The sequence below is a fragment of the Triticum dicoccoides genome, chromosome 7A (genome assembly GCF_002162155.2).
Source record: "Triticum dicoccoides isolate Atlit2015 ecotype Zavitan chromosome 7A, WEW_v2.0, whole genome shotgun sequence".
In the NCBI taxonomy this organism is placed as follows: Eukaryota; Viridiplantae; Streptophyta; class Magnoliopsida; order Poales; family Poaceae; genus Triticum; species Triticum dicoccoides.
This window is the reverse complement of record NC_041392.1, coordinates 123528468-123539335: the sequence shown is the minus strand read 5'-3', so window position 1 is coordinate 123539335 and position 10868 is coordinate 123528468. Positions and strand designations below refer to the sequence as shown.

The window sequence follows — 10868 nt, the reverse complement described above, 5'->3', positions numbered from 1 at the left end:
GTTTTTGAGAACCAAGGTATCGATCCAGTAGGAGGCTACGCGCGAGTCCCTCGTACCTGCACAAAACAAATAAATCCTCGCAACCAACGCGAATAGGGGTTGTCAATCCCTACACGGCCACTTACGAGAGTGAAATCTGATAGATATGATAAGATAATAATTTTGGTATTTTTGTGATAAAGATGCAAAGTAAAATAAAGGCAAAGTGAAAAAGCTAAGGAAATAACTAAGTAGTAGGAGATTAATATGATAAAGATAGACCCGGGGGCCATAGGTTTCACTAGTGGCTTCTCTCGAGAGCATAAGTATTCTACGGTGGGTGAACAAATTACTGTTGAGCAATTGACAGAATTGAGCATAGTTATGAGAATATCTAGGTATGATCATGTATATAGGCATCACGTCCGAGACAAGTAGACCGAATCCTGTGTGCATCTACTACTATTACTCCACTCATCGACCGCTATCCAGCATGCATCTAGCATATTAAGTTAAAAACAGAGTGACACCTTAAGCAAGATGACATGATGTAGAGGGATAACCTCATGCAATATGATGAAAACCCCATCTTGTTATCCTCGATGGCAACAATACAATAAGTGCCATGCTGCCCCTACTGTCACTGGGAAAGGACACCGCAAGATTGAACCCAAAGCTAAGCACTTCTCCCATTGCAAGAAAGATCAATCTAGTAGGCCAAACCAAACTGATAATTCGAAGAGACTTGCAAAGATAACCAATTATACATAAAAGAATTCAGAGAAGATTCAAATATTATTCATAGATAGACTTGATCATAAACCCACAATTCATCGGTCTCAACAAACACAACGCAAAAAGAAGATTGCATCGAATAGTTCTCCACAAGAGAGGGGGAGAACATTGTATTGAGATCCAAAAAGAGAGAAGAAGCCATCTAGCTAATAACTATGGACCCGTAGGTCTGAGGTAAACTACTCACACTTCATCGGAGGGGCTATGGTGTTGATGTAGAAGCCCTCCGTGATCGATGCCCCCTCCGGCGGAGCTCCGGAACAGGCCCCAATATGGGATCTCGTGGATATAGAAAGTTGCGGTGGTGGAATTAGGTTTTTGGCTCCGTATCTGATCATTTGGGGGCACGTAGGTATATATAGGAGGAAGGAGTACGCCGGTGGAGCAACAGGGGGCCCACGAGGGTGGAGGGCGCGCCTGGGGGGTAGGCACGCCCCTACCTCGTGGCCTCCTCTTTTGTGTGTTGACGTAGGGTCCAAGTCTCCCAGGTCTTGTTCATTGAGAAAATCACGTTTCTGAAGGTTTCATTCCGTTTGGACTCCGTTTGATATTCCTTTTCTTCGAAACCCTAAAATAGGCAAAAACAGCAATTCTGGGCTGGGCCTCCGGTTAATAGGTTAGTCCCAAAAATAGTATAAAAGTGGAAAATAAAGCCCAATAATGTCCAAAACAGTAGATAATATAGCATGGAGCAATCAAAAATTATAGATACGTTGGAGACGTATCACCAGGCCAGATCTTTGTTTTCGGGGCATCATGCTCTTCACTGACTCAACCGGCCATCTAGGCTAGGTTGAGAACCTTGCTCTCGGCTAGGTTATGAGATTTGACAACTTGGAGTATACCACGAATTCTCGTGGGGATCTGGCCTTCTCGAGTTGGGTGTCAGACTAGATCGAGGGACAGCAAGACATGCCCATCCCAAAGCTGATTTAAGATAAGGATCGGGGCGAGTAAGAAAACCTTACATCAGACCTGGTCACAATCCCGGATCCGATGACGCAGCTCGGGTGCCCGACAAATGACCTGACCTCGCAGGAAGACCCTAGATCTATGTCAGATCGGATCTCAGTAAACCTTCCCTTAGCACTGGTGTCATGTCAGGTCAGGCTTACGAGGACTGCATCAGAACCCTTCTGAATGGGATGATATATGGGATTCGTAGGCTTGCAATATTGGATGGCCAACCCTCTGTTTATGATCAGATATGGGGAGTCATGTGGGAAGGTCGGATTTTTTGTCCCGCCAAAGCACCCACCTAGTTGCCAATATTGAAGACCTAACCGAGGTCCTACTGACGATGTTATACCATGCGACCAACTTAACCTCCAAGTTGATGCGGCGGCAACCCTAGATTGGATTTCTCTCTCTATAAACCCTAGCCTCATTGAGTATATAAGTGGCTGTTAGGGGGCTCTCGTTCCCATGTACTCCCATAGAAACAACTCATAGTCGTCCAACCTTGCACGTAACGATCATAGTCGTCCGGACCCACAAGTACCAACCTTAGTTGTCTGGCCTCGCAAGTACTATCCTGGTCCACAAATACCAATCTTCGTTGTTCAGGCCCACAAGTAACGATCTTAGTCTTTCAGGCCCACAAGTTACGACCTTGGTCTTTCAGGCCCACAAGTATCAATCATAGTCCTACGGGCCGAGAAACGTATTCACACTAAAAGAAACTCTAATTTCCTAAATATATTTCATGTGTTTATGTCAAAAATACCAGTTCCGTCAGTCTTTTCCAAAAGTTTCTACCCTTGCTAGCCTATGGCCCGCGGTCGGTAAAAAACAAAACAAAAAATCTTCCCCACGATCTTATCCCACCCATAGCAACCGCCCCTCCCCCAAATTTCCTGGTCCTCTCCCCCATGATGTGTCTGTTGTGATCAAACTAATTGGATATTGGATTCACTATTGGTTGTTTTTATAGAGAAAGGAGGTCAACAAATATCTATTGCATGGGGAGTAAGCCTCATTGAACAGGTGGCAAATGAAGTGCTTGGAGCTGTGCGGGGCTAGAAACCAACTCACTTAAGGCTATCGGTCTTCGGCCGGATTCATCGGCTGTTTAGCAGGGCCATCTCCAGAAATTTGGGGCCTCCGGTAGAAACCAAAATCTGGCCCAAAATATTGAACAATTCACATAACAGAAGAATTAATATGCGTAAACCATATTGTCACTTTATTATATAATTTCCAGTCTGTTTTATTTGTACCTTATTTAGGCATATATCAAATACTATGCTAAAATGGTAATGTGATCGCAAAGCAATGAACGAACCTCATGTTCTACCAAAAAGGACCATCCGTCTAGTATTTCTTGGAATATAATTTTCAATCATATAATCGTACTATATCATCTCCAAGACATCAATTTCTGCATCATGAGCCTCAACCTCCTATTGTATTATCATCACCACCATCATCAACATTAACATCTGCGGTGTGATTTCCATAATCAAGTTGGGAGTCTCACTAAATATCTATCAAGGGCACTCGTTTGAGTTTGAGCCTCAACTGTCACCCTTTGTTTTGCACAACCAGAATCATGTTTCCTAATTCTAGTGGACATGATGATGATTCAGGTTCAAAACCTTACAAATTATAAGTGATCATTGACCAAAAATAATCTAATTAGATTTCATATAGTAATGATCGCTAGATGACTCTAGATCATTCAAATACAAAGAAAATAAATTCATAAAAAAACCTTGCTCTTGGATATTAAAACACGGTATGTGGTCTAGCGTGGATGTGTTTAGCTAGACTGGGCTCCTTGTTTGGATGTTGATTCAAGTTGGATTTTATTTTATTTCCCTTAGTGGAAAGGTCTGGGTTCTTACTAGTTACAGCCACAAGTTGGTGGGCTATCTAATTTGAGCATAGCTCTTCCTATACTCAACTCATTTTTCTTGACGAAAAAGTGTGTCTATATAGTAGACACCATGCGATCAAACACACTACTGAATTATATGTGACAAACAATTACATGTTACAAGATTCAGAAAAATATTTCTAGCATGGACTCAAAGCGTCATACTTCCCCGCAAAAAAAAGGTCGATGTGGCAACAAGGCAGCCTCACGGGAAAAGAGCCATCCAACTGAACCGGTAATTAGGTTAAGTCTGTCGTTTTCGCTCACACCAGGTTCAAGTTGCATCACCAATAAGATGCCCTTTGGGTGTTTTTGTGCAGAAAACAAAAGAGGACCTTGCCCGAAACATAATACAAACACATCGTTGATATTGAATAAAATAATTTAACAAAGCCATCACACACTGTAATTTACAAATCAATTGAATCATCACGTAAGAGCAGATTGAAAACAGGCAGGCATATGTGGTGTCATAATATATCTCTGGGATAACTCAGCTGCATTGGTATTTATATATACACTTGCAATTTGCACTATAGTCTCGGACAGACGACAATTGTTCACAAAATTAAAGGCAATCTCAGACTCTACTAGCTAACAAAAAGTACTACTAATTAACAATCAGACCTGTTGGTATCATCCGGTATTAACTACTCAAAATCTTTAGGGCTTAAAACAACGCCAAGCTTATTTCTCAATGGTGACCGAGACGTCGCCACTGGTAACGGCGTTTTTGGTGAGGACGGTGGGCAGTTCGACGATTTTGCCCTTCTTGGGGGTTGATCTGTAGTAGTACCCGTATAGGATCAGCTGGATGAGGCCAAAGATTGTACCGAGGGCATTGGGGATCTGCACAGAATTTAAAGAGGACATAACAGTTAGATCGAACCACGCTGAGGAATTCTTGATTGTAAGTCTGGATGGGTTTGTGACTTTTTTTTATCCAATGTCTATGTACATACCGTGATGTAGATGTCAAACTTGATGAGCGCATAGCCCATCCAGCAGAGACCGTTGAGGAAGTTTACCAGCGACAGGAAGAACGGCATGTACTCCACACTCTTGGTCCTGATCACTTTACCCTGCAAATAAGCAGTACAATATTACTACTTTCATCTTAATTTTTTGAGTAATAATGTATTTAGTACACTCAGCGTCCGTCATTAACAATTAGCCTGAGCTAGTAATTCACCCTGTAAAGGAAGTTTACCTTTGAGATAGAAATAAACCGTAGGCTTTTTTGATTAAAAATATATGATGTAGCATATTGTAGAAGAACTTGGGTGCGTGAGAGGTGAACAACTCAATTCAAACTTCTTTTGAACAGGGTTTTGGCACGAACGTTAAAACATGAAAGGTGGGTGCATCTTTTAGACGGACACAGATTTTCAAGCAGAATCAACAACAAACAAGGTGTGCTACTTATCAAATTGAGATCTGCCAAAAGCATCTACTAGAATTTTAAAAATAAATTGTAGGAAGGTATTTTTCTAGACAACACATCATTACCACACCATACGTGCACAACGCAGATTAATTAGCCACCTGAACTAACAAGTTAAAGCGGTTATCAAAGATCGCGGGTCGACAATCCATAAGTTGGGGTGGTGTACGTACCATGATGGTGAGCGGGGAGGCGTACATGATGGAGCCGAAGATGACGCAGAGGATGCCTACGATCATGGAGCGCTTCTCATGGGTGTGGGCGCCGACGAGCACACCGGCCACCACGGCAGCCATGAACGCCGCCTCGATGGCGAGCACGCCGAGCATCTTCCACTGCACGCACAGCACAGGCACATGGCATGGGTTAGGGGCATGCAGGAGGATCTTCTGTACAGAAACTAACGCCGAAAAGAGACAGTAGGCCGGATGAGGGGGCATTAGGAGGGTTGCACGTACGTACCCTTGTGTTCTTGGCCGCGTAGATGATGAACATGATGATGTAGGCGCCCTCGATGACGAGGCCGATGCCGTTGATGGTGAGGACGAGGGTGCTGTTGGGGTGGACGATAGGGAGCCCGTAGAAGAACCAGAGCAGGCAGTTCATGAGCGTCGCCAGGTAGGGGTCCGGCTTGAACTCCTCCACGTCCTTGGCCTTGTAGATACGCCAGAACGTCGGCCTGCGTACGCACAAGCAGAAAACGAGCGTCAGGTTCATGCCCTAGCAACCACCTTCCATCCATGAATACATTGCCGAGAGGAGGAGGAGGAGAGGGCTTACACAGGGGAGAGGAAGAGGCCGAAGGAGATGACATTGCCAATGATGCCCACGATGTTGCGGGCCACGTCGGCGGAAACCATGATGCTCAGCAAGATCGATCGATCGCCCGCCGGGAACACAACTCGATTGCTCGGGGGAACAAACGACTTGAGGAAGGTTGGTTGTGATTTGTTTGGGGCGTGGGTGGCCGAGCTTATATAGTAGGGCGTACGCCTTGGCCTTCCCCAAGTTATATCCGATAAGGATATTGTTATGGGTAGCTAAACCTTCTCGGTTAGGTGCAGACCTTATCGAACTCCATCTCTGGCCGTGCTCCCATACAACGGCCAGCCGTCTCAATTTCTTCCTCGTCACCTAGCCAAAGGATCGCCCAGCTAGCTCCTCTTCCACGTAACAACTCCTACTCGATCCAATTATCCCCCGACAGTCCTACGCAAATAAACCTCTCATGCAAGATCGAGGCAAGCCGGGGAGGGACAGCAAGACGGCACTGTGGTGAGACAGATCAATTAGAGGCAAGATAAGCATGGCAGCGGCACGGGGGCATAAAGTGCAGCGTATGTACAGATGGGTTGAGCACTCACTGCGCTTCTCCATGATCATGATCATGCCTACAGTACTGTCTTCATCCAACGGTGCTTGCAAGGTAAGAAGAAATCTGTGTGCATCACCTACCTTCAAGTGGAGAGGATTGATTTTTTCTGCAATTGGTCAAATTGGATGTAAAAAATCAACTTTGCATGCTTACATGAAGCTAGATTCCTGGAAAATAAGTGTTTCCGCACAGTATATCAAAATGAAACTGCTAATTATTAAGTCCCATATGTTTTTTGTGTCCTGATCTTACCTTCAGCATCTGATTAACAAAATACGTGTCTGATGTCGAAAATTCGATCTGAATCTTGACAAGAAACAAACGCAAAATGATTAGGAGGGACTATATATGCATTACGAGTGCATTGGGACAAGGGGGGCGAATCCTAGCCGTGCCACCAGGCTCACCTCCCCCTCCCTTCCTCGTCGCCGCCTGAGGCAGCCGCCGGGCAAGCCCGGGGCGCCAAGGATGGTGGCGGCGGGGCCCCGGCTGCGCTGCCTTTGCGTGGGGAGTCCCGGATCTGGAGCGGCGGCTCCTTTGGCGAGGAATGGCAGGCTCCGGCGAGCAGCCGTGCGGGCGGTGGATCTGGCGTCCTGGCGGCGCGGGCGGCGAGATCCCGGTGGTCGTTGGCGGCTGGCGGCGGCTTATGCGGTGGCCGGTGCGCGCGATCTGGCGCCTCCCCTCCTCTCCTGTTCGACGTGCGGGCCAGCCTGGTTGGGCCGCGCTTCCTTTGATCGCCGGTTCTGTACAGGAGGCGCTGCTGGTGGCAGGGATCTAGTTCGGGCAAAATCCCTGGCCGGCCGCGCCGACGGCGACGCCTGAGGGCGTCGTTCCCCTCCTTGGAGGCATCGATATGGACTGATCTCCTCACTTCTCCTTCCCCTAGGTCTCCCGGGCGAAAGCCCTAACTTTGTTGGGCGGCGGCGGCGCTCACGGCGCCGTTCCCTTCTTGTAGGCGCCGCTTTGGGAACCTTGGGGTTGGGTGGTGCTTGTGGGTGGTGGGCGATGGCGGTGGTGCGGCCCTATCCTAGCATGGATCTACGTCCGCTGCTTGGAGTTGGACTCGCGTAGGTGGAGGTCATCGTTTGGCATCATGGTGATGTCGATGGCGGAGGACCTGCCAAGGTTGACACCTCAATCTGCTCTGAAGATGGACCAGTAGAAGATGGCAACAACACATGTGAGTGCGCCGGACCGGTTTGTGCCCCGGACCCGGTAGGTGGCTCGGTCGAGGCCTCCGACTTTAGATGTTAGGCTTAGGTGAGAGGTTTGGGTATGTGGCCTAGCTTGCACCCCATCATCATATGGATAGGAGTAGCGGCAGATGTTGCCAAGATGGCGGATTCAGGCATATTGTTGTTATACTTTGTAAGGTCCTCGAGAATAATCAATAAAATGGCCACATGCATCTATACAAGTTAGTGCCAATGGGAAGGCGATCTCTAAGGAAAAATTAGCTCACTTATCATCGATAGTAAAAGTAGTAGTTCATAAATAAGTGATGGACTGGTCTCAATTATTTTCAGGAGGCCATCATGTTGACAAGAAAGTTGCTGCTCATCCTATTTTTACAACCAGAAAAATGCAATTCTCCGAGAAAGTAAATGTAGGATTTTTTGAGTGCATCTATACAGCAAACATGTGTGTAACAACAGTTTGATTTGGATGTTAGAAACAATGAAAGTTGTAAAAACAAAGCAGCATTGGTTAGGGTTCTTAAGGGCCGCGCTAGCCTTTTCCTACATAAAAGTATGATCTGAACTAAGAAATCTGTTTAGTTTGTGGGTTGGAAGTACCACATATAAGCTTGGTCCATGTGAATTGGCACACTGTTTGGATCAAAATGAAACTTAGCAGTGAACTTTTGTGTAAATTGGTCTTCTTATTCTCATATCATGGAATATAAATGACGAACCTCAATTTTTTATGCATCGTAGTTTTGTATGATGGTCATGGCTACTTAACAGCGATAGTATACATCAATTTGTGTTGATGTATGAATGTAAAATGTCAAAAATTGTCTGTGTTTATTATACTTATCTTCACAATAGATATATGGAGTTGGTGGTTTGTTATTTAGCTCTTCTGCAGCCCAGCTGCAATTCCTAAAGGTTGATGCAGACACTCAAAAGTGCCTCCTAGAGCAGTAGAGATGTTGTCCCTGCAACGTTAACACATGAATCGGTGTATTTGAATGTGTACACTTGCAACCTTCAAATTTAGAACTAGCAAAATTTTGCTGCTACTGTTACTTACAAAGAATAATGTCTCATGTGTACATTTCCAAGGTGCTTTGAATTCTGTATAGCGAATGTACCGACTCCACTTGATCCACAATGGATCTGCATACATTGGAGATACCCAATCATCAGGAATAAATACAAATACAGCCAGGAGTCTAGGACGTTTCACCTCATTTGGCATATGAGTAACTGTGGACTGTGGTAACGTAGTTCGCACTGACGCACTCCATTTGAGTAAGCACAATTTACTTGGCTATTTCTCAGTTAGTCGAGGCATGTTGTTCTAACAAAAGATATCTGACATTCCAGCTCAGGTGCTCAGTGTAAGAGATTTACAGCCAGTCAGTCCCACTCCAAGGAAGAAGCAAGAGGGGTGAATTGCTAGCCGTTTGCAATCATCACATGCAGAACAAATTAGCAACAGAGATTTTCTTACAAGGAAGGATTCACCGAGGGAGAGGTGAGTGGCATGAAAATGGTGGCAGGCCACCTCGGGCAAGCTGGCGGCTGTCAGTCAGCGACACCCCCTCCGTCACCGGGAGAAGCTGCCCTGCCGGAACCACCACCTTCTCTGCATACCCACCGCCGGTAAGCAGGCAGCGCGCACACCTGCAACGCAACAGCATATGCAAAAAAAGTGAGGTTCAGAGCAGCAGGCAGCAGCAGCCATCACCAAATTCACCATGGGGGCACGCTGGGCACCTGGTACCGACGGCCCAGCGCGGCCCTGAGAGCGACGATGGTGCCGGAGCACTCGAGCTCCGGGTAGGGCGAGGCGCCGGCCGGCCCTGCCACTGGACCGTGTCGCCGCGATTGACGCCGGCGGCGGCCACCCGACAAGCACCTCGCCCTCCCCCGGCGCCGGGAGGTCCTCGACCTCGCGCACCTGCAGCGCCTCCGGCCCGCCGGGGCTCGCCGTCGCCACCACCACCATCGTCGCTCAGCTCACTTGCTTTCGGCTTCTGGTTCTCGGTAGCTCCGCGTGTACAGGCCACTGCTCCCCTATACAGGCTCTGCTGTCGGCTCTACTCAGATATACGGCCGGGCTTCTCCAACTAGATTCGGCCCATGAAAGTTTTTTTAGATAATCCGGCCCAAGAAAGTTGGACGGCAAAATATGGTTACGACAAAACGTCGGTTTGTGGACACACACTTCCCCCGTTCTCTAAGGTGCACATATCTCCCCTCAAAAAAAAAAGGTGCACATATCTATACCTAAAAATATATCTTTATCTTTACCTCTTTACCTATATATATATATATATATACTAATAAAGCGGCTATCGCTTCTGGTCGTCCGTCATTAAAATTACCCTTTAAGTTGATAAAAATTACCCACCAATGCCACCCATAAGTGGAAAAATAATTCAACTTTTCGGGCCAAAAATCACCGTCTCCTTCGTTGTCATATAGCTGCGCGACGAGCATAATTCATGAAACGATAAGCGGCAGAGTGGTTGGCTGATCGCTCCTGTTGCGCCGAGACCTGGGTTCGAATCCCAGCTTTCACAGTATTTATCTTTCCTTTCTCACGCATGTCCCTACCCATTTCATGGGCCGGCCCATGTGCAGGGCTAACTCTCCTGTTTTTTTTATTTTTTATTTTTATCTTTTCTTTTCTCATTTTGTTTTTTTTCTTATTTGTTATTTAAATTATTTCGGGATTTTAATAATCTAAAAGTTGCAAGTTTTCAAAAAAAAATGTTTGAGAAATCATAAAAATATATGTGAATTCAAAACAAAATTTTGCAGATTCAAATGTCTTTTTTTATTTTTTATTTTTATCTTTTCTTTTCTCATTTTGTTTTTTTCTTATTTGTTATTTAAATTATTTCGGGATTTTAATAATCTAAAATTTGCAAGTTTTCAAAAAAAATGTTTGAGAAATCATAAAAAAATATGTGAATTCAAAACAAAATTTTGCAGATTCAAATGTTTAGAAAACCATAAAAAATTTGCAGATTCAAAAAATGTTGATGTTTTTGCAAAACTGTTCACAAAATTATAAAAAATCACAATTTTTTGAAAAAATGGTTGGGAAATAAAATCATGTTCATGATTTTGAAAAAATGATCATGTATTCAAAACATATTCGGGAATCTGAAAAAAATGTCCATTCACAAAAATAAAAATAAAAATTTGTTCCCCAATTTT

At 45.2% G+C, this 10868-nt stretch overlaps 1 protein-coding gene and 1 pseudogene across 2 annotated transcripts; both read right to left on the bottom strand.

The window, feature by feature from the left end:
* Positions 1-4113: 4113 nt before the first annotated feature.
* Positions 4114-9550, bottom strand: LOC119331858 (bidirectional sugar transporter SWEET6b-like). 2 transcript variants are annotated; one of them, XM_037605035.1, is made up of 9 exons: positions 9417-9550; positions 9151-9323; positions 8728-8813; positions 6461-8632; positions 5877-6366; positions 5559-5775; positions 5270-5431; positions 4615-4734; positions 4114-4501 (listed from the first exon to the last, which is right to left on the bottom strand). In XM_037605035.1, the coding sequence occupies exons 5-9, from the start codon at positions 5954-5956 to the stop codon at positions 4340-4342; spliced, it is 741 nt and encodes a 246-aa protein (XP_037460932.1). In that variant the 5' UTR covers positions 5957-6366; positions 6461-8632; positions 8728-8813; positions 9151-9323; positions 9417-9550; the 3' UTR covers positions 4114-4339. The 2 variants fall into 2 exon arrangements, with proteins under 2 accessions (XP_037460932.1, XP_037460933.1); XM_037605036.1 differs by lacking the exon at positions 8728-8813 and having other exon boundaries at positions 6461-6577.
* LOC119333246 lies at positions 9225-9662 on the bottom strand (annotated as a pseudogene).
* Positions 9663-10868: the final 1206 nt, after the last annotated feature.